We start from the raw sequence: 19424 nt of genomic DNA on the forward strand, positions 1-19424 counted from the left end.
TGTAATTTGTGGATTTGTCAGTCTTTACCAGAGAGAAACTAATAACTAAAGTGAGAGGACTTGTGGAATAGGGCATTTCGTAGACAAGTTTATTTTGTCACCGCGCATCCCAGACGCGCATAGCGTTTAGGCGGTCAAAAAAGGAAGTTTTCAACTTTGCAAGTTAAACATTTGACAGGATTAATTAGATTGTCAGTAGCTTTTTCTATTTCTTAGTTCTAGAAGGAGATAACTAAAATCTGTTGATAATCGGAGCAAATCGGAGTAATAAATTGTTTTTGACTGAATGTGCCTGTTCTTTTAGCTTGTCAGAAGAGAAGATTATTGTCATTATTGATTATTTCAGATTCCACGATTATTCGGCATTTTTGTAATTTTTGTTTTGTGGTTGAGACCCAGACAAAACGTTTCCTTTAAAGGTAAGTTTTATCTCGGTAATTATTTTAACATACCTAATAGTAATAGTGAGTGCACATAATAATCGTACATTGTTAATTTAATTTTTTTAATTTAAAACATCACATTCTTTTCTGATACCTATGGAAGGACTAGGTATTATACCTGGTATTATTTCCAGTAATACAAATTATTTTCTTCAACTGCTAGGTTCTTGTTATAGAATAAAGACTATCAAAAACATCGAATACCTACGGGATACCTACTGATACTCTGTGCGAGCTCTCAACCGTGCTTCCCTGTTCACTCCAAACCAAGTTAGATAAAAAAGATACTGAAGATTGCAGCCTTGAGTTGGAGTATGGCAAGGAGTATGGAATTAAATAAATTATTATGTTCCTACACAGTATTTTATTTATAGGTTTTAATGCTTTAAAGTCTAATAATAAAGTTTCGTTGTCAACAAAATAATCTAAAAAAACTGCGAAGATTTCTTATTATAAACTTGAAAGATTAAGATTCGGTTCAAATATACAAATTTCAAATTTTTGGTGCCAGTATATAGGTATGAATGCAACCTACTATATCGATAATGCGCTCATAGTTCGGGTTAGACGCCAAAGGCCGCGCCACTAACACAGTCTTCAAAAATTAACGTTGATCGGTCTCTCTTACTTTAGTTATTAGTGTTCTCTCTGGTCTTTACTAAGCTTATATTATATGTTATTTATTACTTACTGATAGTTGTTTAAAGGCAGTAAATCTAGAAGAAATTTGTAACAGAACTTAAATTAACAGTGCCACTATTGCGATTTATCGAAAAAGACTGTAAAATAGTTGGTTGTGTAGCGTGCGGTAGATCTCTGCCAAAAATCGAGGGAAATAATGGAATAACTTTTCGCTAGTAAGTGACTATATAATATACATACGTGTAGTAAACCGATTATTTATGAAGTTCACTTAAAATTAACTAATTATATATTTTTTTCTTGCATTTTTGCTTTTATTTACTACTTGTCCAAGATTAGATATCAAAGAATTTGGATAAGTCAATTTGACTTACCTGTTTCAGTAGCGTATCGGATGTTTGTGTTAATAAATAATTATTATAACTTATCTATTTTTATTAGAATTGTATATTTTTATAACAATTTTTATAACTACCAACGTAAAATAAAACAACAAATTATTTTGAGTCTACCCCACGTCTACTCTACATCATATTTTTACTCGTTTTGAATAGAATCAGAACAGCACTGATAAACCGGACTTTAAGGTGGAATTACATTACTATCACGTCACGTGAATTCACGTGAATACACATGAGCTGTAAATTTGATGAGACCGATGTTTTGCAGTTATTTTATTAATCAACACATCAAGGGTGAACACATTATTGTCACTTGGGGGATTCATGCGAAATCAAGTGATATTGCGAGTTGCTTCGCGCTCAAATATTCTGTTTTAACATCAATTTCGTGAGGCGTGAAAACGTTGAACGTTGGAAGCGTGAGGATTGGAAAATGGAAGAAATTCTAATAGAACAAGTGCGTTTACACGAGGTGCTTTACTATAACCGATCAACAAATTACTCTCTTTCAAATTAATGTCATGAACCCATTGTCTAGTTTTAATATTATCAACAACCACAAGTAAACCACATGCATTTTCTAAATCTTCTTCAAACTCAGAAGATGAAGATGAACTATTTATTTGATTCATTGTTACGTTTATAGGACCTAAGTTGTTATGAATTAAGAACGCTGAACGAACGAGAAATGGCTTTCGGTTCATAATAAAATGCGCATAATATGAAAGAACGACGTGATACTAATGTGTTTCCTTTAAAACACACGTGAACTCACTTTTACTGTGATAGCATGTGAACTCCCGTGACGTGATAGTAATGTAATTCCGCCTTAAAGTCGACCATTCTAGAATCCCGTCGCGATCGATCTAAGATTTTTGATATGCTCCTTCCAGTCCTTCCTTAATCTTTTTACTCAAAGATAGATATAGGCAGTTTGTTCTGTGGCTAGGAGTTACAAGTATCAGAAGATACTTCATGTAGAATAAATCCGAATTTTATGCAAATGAAGTCGCGGGAAAACTAGTTTATAATAAAATAAGTTCACTTACGCACTGGGTCCTTCCCATGTCCATGTCACCGTATCCAGTTTGTTTGGATACCTAATACACACAGGCTGGATAGGTACTCCAGGATAGAAAGCTCCATTTTTGAAACTGATCAGACAAGACCTGTTCGTACAAGTCCCTTCTGGAAAGATCAGGATCTGTGGCCAGTCGAGACTGGACGTTGCCCTATTAATAATCTCCTTCACTGACTTTTGTCTGGATTCTGGGTCATCCCGCCAAACATAGATAGGTTGTGTGTAGTTTATTAGTTCTAAAAACGCCGTCACACTTAGTTATAGTATTAAGTTATTGAGATAATAACAAAAATATTATCTGTAATTAACTTTAACTCCTAATAAAAAAAGGTTCAAATATTGTCAAGAGTGATGACCAAAACCCAAAGCAAATTTAAGAAAACTACAATTTGGCAACATTGATTAATTTATTTGATTACTATCAAAGATATTTAAACTCAAAATATATAATTGTTTACCTTTTTCCCTCATCGGCCATTATTCTATCTTAATTCTTCATCTCTCTTACACCGAAAACATTTGCTAGATTTACCTGTATATTGGTATTAGGATTCAATTAAATACCACAACCAATTATGAAGTAATAAATAATGTCGTTATATTTCTATGATATGTCAAGTACATTAATTTGCTAACGTCAATTTTTTCATTAATTTAACTACTTAACTATTTTTTTAATTTTCTAATGGAATAAAAATATCATTGTCGTGTTTCTTTTAATAATAAAAAGCAGTTTGGCAACCTCAGTTTTAGAAATGTGCCGGCGTAGTACAACGGATTTCGAGTAGGAATGAAAATTCCTAGATTCTACTGTTGCGAGGTTGCTATTCTGCCGTTGAAGCTCCGTATTCTTTATTTGCAGGATTATAGTATTTTTGCGTTATTTTGTGGACTTCTGTGGACATTAATTTAAAAATATGGTGCGTTCATGTATTGTGCACAAGAAAGTGGATCATTTAAATCCAAATTTAACTTTTCACCGCTAAATAAAAATAAGTAGGGTTAGGTATATTATATTTTTATTATCCTTTTGTCTGCAGATCAGAGGCGTACCTAGACATAAAAAATAGCAGATTTCTAAATTATATTTATTTTTAGGTTTGTTTTTTAAATTGTATATTTATTAATTAAATTACTTGTAGGAAAAAGTACATGGTACGTACTAATTACCGATAAGTTAATTATCAATTAATTAACAATTTCTGTTTCACTTTTAGGAAACGGTATTAAATGTTAAAAATTAAATTTAAGTTCTACAAACCGCCTGTAATTTATAAAATTACGAACATTTATTTTCGAAAAACCGTACTTTCTTATAAGAATAAATCTAATCTAGATACCTACTTTTGGGTTTGACAAATCATTACCTACCTTTTGTAAAAATTTTATTGGGGTGTACCAAAAAGGAATTTTGCGACTTTATTTTTTTTTGTTGCCGTTACAATTTTATACCGTTTTGTTTTAAATTTTAGTTGCTATAATGTAAGTGGGCATCTTTTGACATACATAAAATTAATGTGCTCATTACATGAATTTATTACTTTTATTTACATTTTGTTGTATTTTTACATTTTATTGTATTGAAATTCTTTGCACATGCACTTTTTATCATTTAAAACAATATGAATTTACCTGTACAAACAAGAGAAAAAAAAGAATTAAATATTTCTTAAGACTAAGGGAAGAACCGTTTACTAAACAATTACCATATTATTTTTTATGCGAATGAGACCCCCTCATTCGCCGGAGACGAAAAAGGTTTGGAACAAGATACTAATACACCTAAAATTTGATATTTTATTTAATAAAATAAAGTAAAAAACACTTACTGGTTTTTTCAATCGTTATTCTTATGTGAAAAGCCATCTTGTAATAAAAAAATATGCCGGTTTTTATTTATTTCACTATCCTCCCTCAACTTACTTTTTTTACAATACGACAAATATGTAAGTTTTATTATTTTTTTAAATCTATTAAACAATTATTTTATTTTCATTAAAATACTGTCGGTCGATCGGCACGCCACTGTAAATTAATGACGTTTAATCTTTGTACACACCTACATTATTGGCATCGCGGCGGTACCTTTCTCTATCCGTTCTCTCTCGCACTCGTTGATTTTCGCAAACTAATGTGTAATGAAGTCTTAAAGCGTTTTATGAATGGACCATTGTATCTCCCGTGTTTAAATATCTTTGATTACTAGCAATATCAAACAATAATAATATGAGTTATCAATGACAATGAATTTGTAGGAAAAAAATACATTTCAATGTTGCCACATCGTTTCAAGCCAAAAGTCGCACGTACTTCCGATATGGAAACTGACGCTTTCCGTGCGCACTATCGTCGAGGGGAATCCTGTAACGTACACTAGCCCGGCGTCTAAGAAGGTGGAATGGGGCGCCGCCACCAGAATGGGGGCCTCGTCCCGGCTGGCCTGCCGCCCCTTTATCGTGAAGTGCATGCCGCCCGCCATAAGGCTGCTCCGGCCCAACAGGCATATCACGTTCTTTAATTTCCTATAATTTGGGGTGAGTAGAAGAATAATGTAGGGGTGGTTAAAATATGAGGGGTATATGATAAGTACAATGGTCTTTATTTAAGAGTCCATTTCACTAGTCCGAAAAAGTAGAAAAATAAGCGTTCGGCATTTAATGTTTTATGTAAAACTGGCTAGGTATATTTACACAAATGAAAAAGAAAATTAAAGATAAAGGAATACTTATACTATACAGGGTGTTTCAAACAATATGTGCTCTCTCTCTTGGGGAGATTGTTGAAGTAAAAATAAGATATATTTTTCATATCAACATAGGTCCGATTCTGCTTTTTTCGCAGCTACAGGGTATTATAAAGTCTTAATATTTTTTCGATTTATTATAATTTTATTCCAAGTACTTTTGGTGATTTGAATGAAATTTTGAGGGTAAAAATTACTATAAGTTCTACATATTTTAATGCTAAAAAAGTGTCGATAAATTATTCAGGGACGTGCATATGGGCTATCACTGGAATATTTAAAAAAAAAACATGTTCGCCACTGACTTTTTTTTCTTTTGATACCAAAATTGTGTAGGCCGTTTAATGCCAATTAAGTTGTCTCTTGATATTTTGTCGAATTCGGCCTCCTTGATGAAATAAATGCAATTTTATTAATCACAATTAATAAAACTAAAATAAAAATAAAATTAATAAATTATACATTTTACCTAATTTATTATTAAATATTATTACTATTAGTCCATCCTACTGCAATTCCAATAAAAAAATAATAGTAAATAATAGTTTTTAAGATAATTACAAAAAAAAAATACTTTAAAAAAGTTTTAACATCCTGTAACTCTAAAACTATGCATTTCCATACCCCTGTTTATAGGAACTTTTTTTCCTATTTTTTGATGAGTAATCAACTAGTACTTATTTAAAATTTTCGCAAGTTAATGATATTAAAATTTCTTAAAGGTTGCTATTAGATTTGGATGAAAACAAATTAATAAAATTCCTTTATCTCATCAAGGAGACCGAATTTGACAAAATATCAAGAGATAATTTAATTAGCATTAAACGGCCTATACAATTTTGGTATCAAAAGAAAATAAGTCAGTGGCGCACATGTTTTTTTTTGAAAAATATTCCAGTGATAATCCGGATGCACTTCACTGATGAATATGTCGACACTCTTTTAGCTTTAAAAATATGTCGCACTTATAGTAACTATAACCCTCAAAATTTCGTTCGAAACGCTAAAAGTACTCTAGAAAATTATAATAAATCGAAAAAATATTAAGACTTTAAAACCCTGTAGCTACAAAACAAAGCAAAATCGGCAAAATCGTTGATATGAAAAATAAATCTTATTTTTACGTGAGGAATCTGCCCGTGAGCGATGACACATTTTGAAACACCCTGTATAATAGTATACTTATGAAATAACAGATATTTTACATTTTTGACAGAGAGAATTTAAGTATGTAATAAAAACTGGTGGTACCCGTTTACCCAAATAAGAAAGTTGCTGTCAACTTCCGGTATTTCAGGAAGCGCCGCCATAGTGAAAATATTTTTAATCGATACATCTAGTTGTGAAACAATGATGTGCAAAAAATCTCCGATCTAGATAGTGTAATTCTCTAGAAACTTTTAATGCACGCTCAGCATGGGACATCCTGTACAGGGTGGGTCAAATTCGACGCTTTTAAATGGAAACAACCTTTTCTATAGGAGATAGAGAAAAACTAATATCGGTGTCTGGAGCTCAATTTTTGTCAAAAACATGATGGTAAAAACCGCATATCCATATCTGTTACCGTTTCGGAGTTACGGGGTGTTTTTCAAAAATTTGCATTTTTAACAAATCGCTGTAACTTTTTTGCTATGGAAAATTTTGTATTTTTATGCAAATATTTCCAAAGCACCTTTTTACGTAGAATTTAATGGTTTAAGTATAATTTTTTTAAAATTAATAATTTAAGAATTATCAACAGAAAATTTGATTTTTTATTTGACACCCTGTATATTTTTAATTAGCTGAAAAGAATCTAAAATTACCTTTCCAAAAATATAGCACACTTGATATTTTGTTATAATCCCCTTCGAAATACAGATTTTTTAAAAGTTCGCCACTTTTAACTAGTAGGCTTTGGATCCCTCATTGATGATAATGCCCTTAAAATGGATCTCAAAAACATATTTTTCTGAAGTTATCACCAAATTTCTGCAACCAATTTCAAGAATAATTGAATAGCTGACCAAGAACCCAGCCGCTGGTCGTCGAGGCCGCCTGACTTAGTGTCCATGGATCTAATCCTATGGATATATTTGCGGAAGAATAAAGGTTCCTTATTCTTCTGTATAATCTAGACAAGAATTAGAAATACTTAGCAGTTATGAGAGGGTATCTTTCACCCCCACTGAGTTAATGAATTCCGGAAGAAATGTTCAAAAACTGCCCCGTCTGTCCATAACAGAAGACGGTCGATATGTCGAACACCTGTAGCAAAATCTCATGTCCTGGTTTGCTATTTATTTTTATTGTTATGAGATATAGTTTAAATGTGTTGATATTTGTTAAATATATTTTAAATTGTTATAAAATTCTGCATCTCTCATAGCAAATATTATTTTCGTTTTAATTGATGCTCACAGCTAGAATTTTTTTGCATTACAGCCGATGCCGTTCAAAGCCTACTTATTTAAAGCGGGCGAATTTTTATATACTCTATATCTCGAAGAGGAATCGAGCAAAATATCAAGTGTGTTATATTTTTGGAAAGGTAATTTTAAATTCTTTTCAATAAATTAAAAATATACAGGGTGTCGCATATAAAAAATCAATTTTTCTGTTGATAACTCTTAAATTATTAATTTTAAAAAAATTATACTTAAACAATTAAATTCTACGTAAAAAGGTGCTTTGGAAATGTTTTCATAGAAAGACAAAATTTTCCATAGCAAAAAAGTTACAGCGATTTGTTAAAAATGCACATTTTTGAAAAACACCCCGTAACTCCGAAACGGTAACAGATATTGATGTGCGGTTTTCACCATCATGTTTTTGATGAAAATTGAGCTCCAGACACCGATATTAGTTTTCGTCTATCTCCTATAGAAAAGGGTGTTTCCATTTAAAAGCGTCGAATTTGACCCACCCTGTACATCAGTAATCCGACTTATTTTTTTTTCATTTTTCCTTCGTGTTAAAATAACCACAAATATACAGGGTGTCCCAGAAACAAATACATTTATTTTAACTGGTAGTAAATTTCGACACCAGAAACACGCCTATGAGGTTTTTTTCCCGATTTCTTTTTAAATTTGGAATTTTTTGAATAAATTTTAAAATAGGCAACATAGGTATAGATTAAATTTACAAGAAAGAAAACCCAGAAAACATCGAGCGGTTCGTAAAATTTAAGCAAAAGAACATTTTTTTTGGAAATTTTAAAGTAAAATAATTCGGTTATTTTGGACTTATTTGAAAACGGTGAAGAGAAAATATGTTTCTTTTATCGACATCTGTACTTATTTCAGAGACACCCTGTATATTTGATGCACCACTTTTTTAAATAAGGTATAATAATATAATATAAACCTTTTTCCTTATTAAGACCATGTACTTATCATGAAACAATCGTATCTACTCATAAAACAATCTAATCTAATAAAAGACCTATTACAAAAATACACTGTATGATGAAATAAAAGATTGTACAGCTGAGAGATAATGCAATCAATCCAATAATTACAGAAATTTTACAATCATTATAACTGACAGAATAACAAAGGCGTTTACCTTACCGTTAAAATTTAACTTAATAATTTTAACTGAAACTATATTTGCTATATTTCTAGATTGTTTGATCTTTAATTTTTTTGCTTTACTTTATCAATTTTATTTACTTTTGCTTAATTTTATATATCACTATTTAATTTCTCTTAACCTAAAATTGTCTATAATTACTAAATCTACATATTTATCGTTAAGAAATCGCACTTGTTAGCAAAAACTGATTAAAATATAATTATTTCATATTTATTTCTTTTAATTCACCATACAGAACTTTCGCTCGGTGCGCCAATGAGGTTAAACATTTCCTGAAAATTCCATTTTACCATTTTTTATGTTCATTTGCCTATAATATGTACAAGTATTTACAGGTGTGTATATTAGAACCATTTCCAATAGAGTTAAAGTTAATTATAGAAGGAAGAAGATACCTAATAAAAAAAGAAATAAATATATATCGAAAAAAACGGCGTCAAGTTCAACTTAGAAATAACGATTGGGGTCTTAATCTTTAAGGTAACTTGATGCCGTTTTTTTGATCATACGGTATGTTGTGTATATGTATTTTATATACAGTACAGGGTCAATAAGTGTAATCTAAATCTGTAACATTGGTCTAAAGAACATTATATACATAAAAAAAGGAATGTGAATGTGCTATTTTGAGAAACTACAGTAGGTTCTATTATTTGATACTGATACTGATATGGTGTGATACCGAAAAAAACTTTCGCGCGTCGTCCAGTTGGCTTGGAAATGACAATCGGTGATACCATATAGTTTACATATAACATGACAGCGGTCTCCATTTCAAAGCCATTTTTAATGCCGTTTTTTTGGATCATTGTCATTATGTATGTATATGAAGATCGCTGTCATTTTATTTGTAAAATTATATGGGGAAGGTCATCGCTCGTCACTTCCAAGCCAATTGGACGCCATTTTTTTTTCGATAATACAGTTTTTGCAATATTAAAATATACATGATTAATTTTTGTTAAATTATAATTATTGGGAGAGAGTATTTATGTATACATATGTTTAAGAGATTTTTATTATTGGCATTGTTTCCGAAGACTAGATCACCCTGTATATTTAATCCTAGTGCATGTAAATTGTATAGAGAAATAAAATAAATCCAGTCACAAGAATTATTTGCAATAGGTTATAACGATGAATAAACAACATTCGATATAGGGATATCAATCTAAAAAAATGTTTAGCCTTGAAGAGATACCTATACCTATATCATTGAATAGTCATATTATATAGTCAATATCGCGTATGTTGATATTTTAAATATTGTATTTTGATTTCATCATTTAATTTTTTTTTAAATCAGTATTTTCTCAAAATACCTTAATAATCATGCAAAAGCAACAGAAAAATTAGATGTGTCATAATTAATGTACACTAGTCCTTTCAATGTCTTTTTTTAGTTATTTTATTAATTAAATTTATTTAGATATATCGAGTCATTCGTGTCCATTTATCTGGGGGTAAGCAGTCTAGCACAGCCGTACCATTCCTTCCTCAAAACCACTCACGGACCTTTGGCACCTCTGTAATTTCGTTGTGAATAAAACAATACTCTTAATATTTAGTGACCAAGAGGACATACTATAACTGGCTAGATTACTAATATATCTAATAATTATCCCTTATAATTTAACTTCGACAGATCATCAAAATTTTAAGGTACTTCTAGAAGTCCCATGTCGAAAACTGAATACTCCGAACCAGTGGGCAGCTACCCCAGCATCCTTCAGGCCGAAATCTACGATATCGAAAGATGCTTACAACTTATCTTAGATAGGAACTATCGGAAACAAGAAATAGCGATATTATTTGATGAAAAAGCATCAGATCTAGCTAGAAATAGTATATTAAACAACGAGTTTCGAAAACGACGTTTTGCACACGAGTTCGACAGTTTTTTGTTGACAGTAGTCGAGCGAGTGTACAAAGAAGTTTTCGATCGAGTTTTTTACGCTATTTTTTCTACGACTATAAATTAGCAGCAGACTCACTCAGTTTTTGTCAGTTTTGTGAAATAATTTGCGATGGAATGATAACACTTTTCTGACGGCTGCGTTGCGTTTGGCGTTTCAGCTAAACATTGGAGGTTAAAAATGTTAAAATTGGCACATGTCGAGTGAAAAATGACACATGTCGTGCGCTAAATCCTTGGCACACAACAGTTTGCAAAACGCCAATTTCAGATCGAGTTTTCCGTGTGTCAAACTGCATTTTCTAGGCTAGTCGTAGAAAAGGATGATTAAACGGCATTTTGCTGGAAATAGTATTCCCGCTGTATTAGATATATTCGCAGCTCAGTCTCCGGAAAGCCTGCACCGAAAAAGTAAACAGTTTAAAGAATACATCGGAGGTTTGAAACTAAAAGCACTAAGGTACCATATGATCGAATAAAAACGGCGTCAGCGATGGCTATGAAGATCGCTGTCATTTTATATGTAAAATTATTTTTATAAAATTATTAACGTAAATAAAAGAAATTTAGGTCAAATTTTATTAAATAATAAAGACAAAACTAATGTCAAAAATAAGTCGGGTGTATATAGGGTGGATTGCAATGATTGTGATGCCGTGTACATAGGCCAAACAGGTAGAAATTTAGATATAAGGATTAAAGAACATGTAAAGTCTATTAATAATCTCCAGCATAGTTCTGGTCTTGCAACACATTGTATAGTAAATAATCACAAAATTAATGAAAACTCAATTAAGTTACTACACAGAGAAACAAAAGGTAGACGCTTAAATTACATTGAACAGTTAGAAATACTACTAACATCTGTTAAAAACGAAAATAATGTTAACGACCAACAAGGATTTCTAAACACATTTTTTATTACCCCTATTGTAAACTCTCTGAACCCACCCCCATAGCAAATATATATATAGTTACAGTGTAGTTAGACGATTAGTTCTTAAAAAACTCTTGAAAAAGGCCTAACAAGCCGAAACATATATGTAGAGTTAAAGTTACTCTTATTAAAAGTTTTTTGAAACATCTAAAAGCGTGCTTTATTAAAATACTAATATGTAAAATTATATTGGAAATGTCATCGATCGTCATTTCCAAGCCAACTGGACGCCATTTTTTTTCGATCATACGGTATTAAGCATATGGAAGTGTGAAGACAAACATAATTGAACAGGAAGAAAATAGCAATGACGTAAATATTTTTCATGTTGAAGAAAAGACAAACATTGACTCCCGTTTATTGGGGATACGGTAGGAAAAGTACACATGCTCTTTCGTCGAACGACTTCTTCCTGTGGAGCACACTCAAAAACTGTCTTTATGGGCAAATTAAATATAGAAATTTAGATGGGTTTGAAAAAGACACCTCTGTGGAATGCTAAAGATTCTACCCTTAACAGTTTTGTATTGTGAGGCGTGAATTTCACAATTATTTGAGATATTGTTTGGCAGTGAATGGGGATTTACAGTATCGGACAAAATTAGAGCAACTTTAGAAAAATGTGAATTTAACTGCCATCGTTTATTTGAATCGGTTTATTTATTTTTGCAATGGAATGTTTTTTTCAACCAAAACATTTCGATTATTTGTTGACTTAAATGTATTCCTCATCGGTAATTTTTTGCATTTTTTCAAATATGTTGATGAAATTCATGGACAAAATTAGAGCAACTTGATCTTTACGCAGTGTTAGTTTTCTAAGAGTGTTGATGCAAGGATACAAGAATTTTGCTCTGTAGAATGCCTCGGGGTATACATTATTCAAATGACTTGAAACAACGCATCGTTGACGCCTACAATGGTAGCATGTCGCAGGCAGACATATCAACAAGGTTTTTGGACAAAAAAGATATTGTTTTGAAGACAATTAAAAATTTCCGGAATTGCGGTCGTGTAGTTAATTTAAAACGAGGTGGCCGACATAGAAAAACCAACAAACATTTTGTTCGTCGCATTAAACGGTTAGTTCAAAGGGAGCCGAAAATGTCAGCTCAACAAGTATTGGCCAATTTGGGGGAACAAGAGGTTTCTTCCAGGACCATTCATCGACGCCTAGTTGAAACTGGTCTCAAGGCTAGAAGACCTCTTAAGAAACTGTTATTGTCAAAGAAAAACCGGGATGCGAGACTACTGCTCGCTATCTTTCATCGTCAGTGGACCGCCCGAGAGTGGAAAAAGGTGCTGTTCTCAGACGAATCAAAATTTTTCATCTTTGGGAGTGATGGTGGGTGCTAGATGGGTACGTCTTTCAGAAGGCAAAAGGCTACACCCAAAATACGTAAATCCCTCGGTTAAACATGGAGGAGGAAATATAATGGTTTGGGGTTGTTTCTCTTCCTACGGTATAGGCCCATTATACAAAATATGTGGAAAAATGGACCGATTATACTTGGACAGATGGACCGATTATACCGCAATATTCTTGAAAATGTTATGTGGCCTTATGCAGAATGGGAAATACCACTTAAATTCATATACATGACAATGATCCAAAACACACAGCGAAAATTGTTAAACAGTGGTTTAATGATAATAATGTTCGAGTTTTATAGTGGCACCCACAATCACGTGACCTCAACCCCATTGAAAATTTGTGGGAAATAGTAGAAAAGAAGATTCGTTCAAAAAATATCTCAAATTGTGATAGTTTCTATCAAGAAACTGAAAATTCTTGGATGTCAATGGATGCTGACGTCACTTCAAATTTAATTAATTCAATGCCCAAGAGGTGTGAAGCTGTGATAGTAAATAAAGGATACTGGACAAAATATTGATAATGCGGCCTTTTTGATACTTAAATTTAGTTTGTATTCTTAATAGCATGGAAAAAAATAAAAGTTGCTTTAATTTTGTCGCAGTAAAAAATAGGATTATTGGAATTTATTATTTTTTTAAAGAAACAATAGGAAATAAAGATTTGCTAGTATTTTCTTGTTTCATTTGTAAATCGTGTTTTAGGGTAGTAGTTTCAAATTCATATTACAAAATCATATGCCTTAAGCTTGATTTTCATGCATCCGTTGTCCGATGATACGTTGATACGGACGCATGAAAATCAAGCTTTAAGTGGAAAAAATCATAAAGTTGCTCTAATTTTGTCCGATACTGTATGTAAACGTTTTATTCAGGTTTTATTATTTAGTATAGTTTAATAAAGTTCCTTGTGTTACAAATATTTCGTTTATCCCTTGAATTATTGTGGATGTATGTGGTACTATTCTTTTTCAGTTCAACTATTTCTTTTATAGATGATTCCAATTCAGAACTAAATTGACCACAGATTAACCACCTTTTTTACACCAGAATTTCTGGTAAACAAAAAAATGTGACATCGAATTTGACAATGACAAAATCATGTTTTTGCTGGTATTTTAATTGTAGCTGTCTCTGGGGGCTGTATAAATTTTTAGTAATTTGAAGGTAGATTTTTGCAAATAACTTTTAGATGTCTATTCCAAATAAAACGAAATTCTAGACGTATCACACTGAAGCACTGTCTATAGCATTCAAAGAAAAGTGTTTGAAAGACATTGAAAGGATCGTGTCCAAAAGAAAGAAAAACCTACTGCCAAAGAAAGGAATAGAGGCTGTTTCTCCCTTGGCCACTATAGAGGGCCCTCCCATGTACACCATGGCCACGCTGTCCACGAAGGAGGAGTGGGGGGCCAGCACCACCATGGGAGCCTCGGCCTTTGAGCACGGCCTCCCCACTATCTTTAACTTGACTCCCGCCACCGTGTACACGCACAATATTAGTTGGGCCACTATCGACTTGAGCGATCTACGAAAATATACATCTAGTAGTATGACCACAGATTATTCATTGTCAAGCTACATTAGGAATAGCTATTATAAAGAAATATTATACGAATGAAAAAAAAACAGCGTCAAAGACGGCTGGGGAATGACAATCGATGGTAATTTTGGCGAGGTCAAGCGCTAAGTGGCGGTTACTGCCAATTAACCTTAATAAGGTTGTAATTTATTTTTGTATTGAGTAAAAATGATTTTTAAACTGTGTAGTTTAAAATTCGAGAAAATATACAGGGGGGTCCGAACTGTATTCCGGAAACTTCGACATCATATTCTGCAGATAAAAATAAGTAGAAATGTTCGTATAGATGTATGTCCTAAAATACTTTTTGTTTCGGAGATACAGGGTGTAGAAGTTTCATTTTTATTTCGATTTTTTCCAAATAATTTCTGAAATAACGTCAATATTTGGATGAAAATTGGTGTCTTGGAGGTTTTTTGACATGAGAAATTTGATTTTGATATCAATATGACTCCTATTTGTAGAGGGAGCCACCTACATATGTTTTAACTGTTTTGAAGAGTAATAACTTTTCGTCTGTACCTGTATAAAATTACTAAATGAAAAAATATACATTTCCGTGATTTTCTACGTAATAAATGTATCTTCGTAAAAATCACTACGCGCAACCGTTCTCAAGATATTTAGAATAAAAATTTAAGTACATTAACAAAAAATAAACTTGAGAAGAGAATTTGACTGAAATGATAAATTTGGGAACTTTTTGTTTTTTTTTAAATTAATCATAAACTTTTCTTTGAAAAAATGATGATAAACAGTTTCTGTTGATCTCTTGGCACAAAAATATTTCAAATTTATGATTTCAGTCTAATAACTAGTCAACTTTAGTCAAAATGTTTAACTTATGTCAATGATGACAGGTATTGATCATTTCGATTCCAAATATCTCGAGAACCATTACTCGTAGCGATTTTTACCAAGAGACCTTTTTTACGTAAAAAATATCCTAAATGTATATTTTTTTACTTAACAGGTTTATACAGGTACGGACGAGAAGTTATTACTCTTCAAAATAGTTAAAATATATGTAGGCGGTGCCCTCTACAAGTAGGAGTCATATTGACATCAAAATCAAATTTATCATGTCGAAAAACTCCCAGCATCAATTTTCATCCAAATATTGCTGTTACTTCAGAAATTATTTGGAATAAATCGAAATAAAAATAAAATTTCTACACCTTGTATCTTCGAAACTAAGCATTTTAGGAGATATATTTATACGATCTTTTTAACTTATTTGTATCTACAGAATGCTGCTAAAGTTTCCGGAATACAGTTCGGACCACCCTGTATATTTTTTTGGAAATAGATTTGTGTGTCTGGAAACGTTCTATCCTTTTTTAATCTTTCTATAATTAGTGATCATTTTTGACAAGTTTTATGTCAATTTTTAGTAAACGAAGTCTAGAGATTGACATCGCTAAAATTAGCATAGATTGCCATTCCCAAGCCGTCTTTGACGCCGTTTTTTTTCGATCATACGGTACTATTACACTAAATCGGTTTTGAAGATTCAAATATAATAAAAAAATAAATTTTGTAAAGTTCGTTTATTATAAGTTGATGGCTATCTCAATTATTTTACCATCACTACCATTACATTATTTTTTTAATCTTTTTATGGTTAGTTCCATCCCAAACCCCACAACCAAATATTTACATAAAAAATATTAACTTAGATCTTAAAAGCTACGTGGATAAATAATTATTGATATAAAAAAAAATTATATGTTAACCTTGTTCAAAAAAAAAGGAGAAAAATGTTTGTACTACTCATAGAAAGAAAGTTGTTTGTAATCTAAGTTTGTAATAGCTTACAGTATATCTATATCCACAAAGTTTATAAAATCAAAGATTAATAATTCTATAATTCAATCAGTTAAGTTATTGATACTAATGATAATTGTTCAATCACTCACGAGGTTTTCTACAGACTATATTTACAAATCGTGAGTGACTGTAATCACTATCAAAAACAAGTGCAAAGATCTCACTTTCTCCAGCCTTCTAGAGGTCGCTCGTGCAGCTCCTGTTCGCTGACTCCCATTAATCCTACTGTTGCCAACATCCAACCGGTGACTACGATGAAGCATATCAGGCCTACCCTGAGGGGTACCAGGACCAGGGTCAAGATAGCTGTCTGAAACAACAGAGAAAATATAAGTTAGTACTCCTAATTGAAGCATTTAACAGCTAAGAGTAATAAATAAATATAGAGCAGCTATAACATAGAATTTAGAAATAATCTTTGTTTTGTAGATTCTAAATAGTATGAGATGAAAGAAGTTAATCACCGCGACCTTATAGATGTACTGTGTCTTTCTTTCTTGAGTTATATCTCATTATACAGTTCTCGGGGCAGTAATGCCAATCAGAGCAGTAATACCATCAAATATTGGTTGTAGTTGTCGTCTCGACGTACTCAGTGATGAGGTGTTCTGGTGTTTTCCAATTGTTCCCACAGAATCTGCATTTGCCTTTGTTTCTTAGCTTCCATCTACTGAGGTGTTCGTTGAGGAGACAGTGTTCTGTTACAAACCCCGTGACAATCCCAAGATTGTTCCTAAAATCAAGGAAAATCTTTGATTTTTCTCGGTCGTAAGTCCTGAGAAATTTCTTGGAGTGACTTAAACCGTTGGAGGATTCCCATTCCAGGTTACGGATGGAGTCTTCCAGGTGCTAAGTACTGCTTTAAGTTGTTTTCCACTTGGAAAGCAGAATGGTCATGACCCAGTTAGTGGAGATTAGTCTGTCTATACAGGGTGAGTTTCCTACGAAGTTCTCTATGGGTATCTCGGAAACTACTGGAGTTAGAGAATCGGTTAAATGGGGAAGAATTGCAGTTTTGTGGGGTCATAAATATGCGCTTTTCATATTTTTGAAAAAGTTCATGGCTTACTAGATATTTCGAAAAAAAACAAATTTTGGCTATTTTAAAAATTGTCCTTAATTCCACTATAATCTATATTAGACAAAAAGTTTTCAGATAAAAGTTGTAGATAATCACATCCCGACTGTGTTCTCAGACATTGACATCATTCTCAGACATTGTTCTCAGACTTTTTTCTAAAGCCTGTCATTTTTGACATATATGACACAAACATATGTTTTTTTTAAATGGAAACCATAGTTGGCTATAGCTTCATAAATAGCGCTATTTTTTAAGCTTTTCAGCGATAAAAGCTATAATAAGTTTTTTTTAAAAAATACTGAGTTATAGCCAATTCTTATCTTGACTAATTTTACTTAGTTAGCCATGGAAACAAGATCAATCGTCGTTGCTCTCAGAAATGTGAAGCTGTCACATCCAATCTTTGTAAATTAAAATAAACAAAAATTGTAAATATGAATTTTTCAAATGAAGAAAAGCATGTAGGATTATTGGTTCAACTTTTGTTGGCCATACAGTTTCTAGGATACGTTGACCGGTGAACGTTACTTATCTTTTTTAGAGAACGGTTTTAAAGACATATTAGAAAAGTTAAATTTAGATACTCGCGCATTAATAAAATGGTTCCAACATGACTTTTATTATGAAACACCACCCCTCCTCCACAATGAAAGAAATGTTAAAAATTATTTATATCATTACATTTTATGTAGACTCAGGAATAGAAAGATGTGGACCAATTGCATGGGCCTCCTCGATCACCTGACCTATCCATTTTAGATTTTTTTATGCGGTAAGGTTAATAACAAGGTTTACAAAAGAACTTATGAATTAAGAGAGGCACTCGAAGAGGCGGTACAGGAGAAGTTTAATTAAGTCGACCGGTCGTTCTGTGAGGATAGCTAGAAATTCAGTTTAAAAAATATGCATTTATGTACTCAAAACAATCGCGTTTTTTTTGAACATTTGCTAAAATAACTTAAAGTGTATGTAATGATATTATTTTTTAAGTTTTAGTTTGTGTAATGTAAATTGTAAAGAGCCGTTTAATAATATATTTCGTCTTTTTAGAAGTTATAAATCATAACAAAATAAGAACACCATGCCAACTAAGTGAAATTAGTCAAGTAAGATAAGAATTGGCTATAACTAATTTTTTGAAAAAAAAAACATATAGCTTATATCGCTGAAAAGCTTAAAAAATGGCGCTTTTTTTTTCTAGGTTTTCTTTCTTGTAAATTTAATCTCCTTAGAAAACTATTAAAAAATTCCAAAAAATTTCTCAAAAAATTCCAAATTTTTAAAAATAAATTACAACCTTCTTAATTCCAAATTTAAAAAAAAATCGTGAAAAAAACTTCTTAATTGTGTTTCTTCGGTCGAATATACTACCCTTAAAAATATTGTTATTGACTCACCCTGTACAGGGTGTCCCAGAAATAAGTGCAAGTATTTTAAGAAGTGGTAGATCTCGATAAAAGACACATATTTTTTTCCCTTTATCGATTTTTAAATAAGTCCAAAATAACGGAGTTATTTTACTTCGAAAATTTCCAAAAAAAAAATGATTTTTTGCTAAAATTTTGAGAACCACTGGATATTTTCTGGATTTTCTTTCTTGTAAATTTAATCTAATACCTATGTTGCCATATTATCAAGAAATTAAGGTTTTTAACTAAAAACTAAAAAAAATCCAAAAAAAATTTCGATTTTTTTCTCATAGGCGTGTTTCTGGGGTTGAATTATACTACCAGTTAAAATACTTGCACTTATTTCTGGGATACCCTGTATAGTATATATATACTACTATACGTACTTCAACAGAAAGTCTCGC

At 31.9% G+C, this 19424-nt stretch overlaps 1 protein-coding gene across 2 annotated transcripts in view; it reads right to left on the minus strand.

The window, feature by feature from the left end:
- The window catches only part of LOC115877824 (lysophosphatidylcholine acyltransferase), a 70659-nt gene that overhangs the window by 14754 nt on the left and 36481 nt on the right, over positions 1 to 19424 (minus strand). Inside the window, exons 2-4 of one of the 2 annotated variants that reach the window (XM_030894152.1) lie at positions 16695 to 16840; positions 4878 to 5089; positions 2536 to 2803 (exon numbers count right to left, since the gene is read on the minus strand). In XM_030894152.1, coding sequence (XP_030750012.1) covers positions 2536 to 2803; positions 4878 to 5089; positions 16695 to 16840 — 626 coding nt within the window. Of the gene's footprint in view, positions 1 to 2535; positions 2804 to 4877; positions 5090 to 14431; positions 14647 to 16694; positions 16841 to 19424 lie in introns of both variants that reach the window. The other variant, XM_030894151.1, reaches the window with a different exon arrangement.

This window comes from Sitophilus oryzae, unplaced genomic scaffold (assembly GCF_002938485.1).
Source record: "Sitophilus oryzae breed Bouriz unplaced genomic scaffold, Soryzae_2.0 scaffold_1499_pilon_pilon, whole genome shotgun sequence".
In the NCBI taxonomy this organism is placed as follows: domain Eukaryota; kingdom Metazoa; phylum Arthropoda; class Insecta; order Coleoptera; family Curculionidae; genus Sitophilus; species Sitophilus oryzae.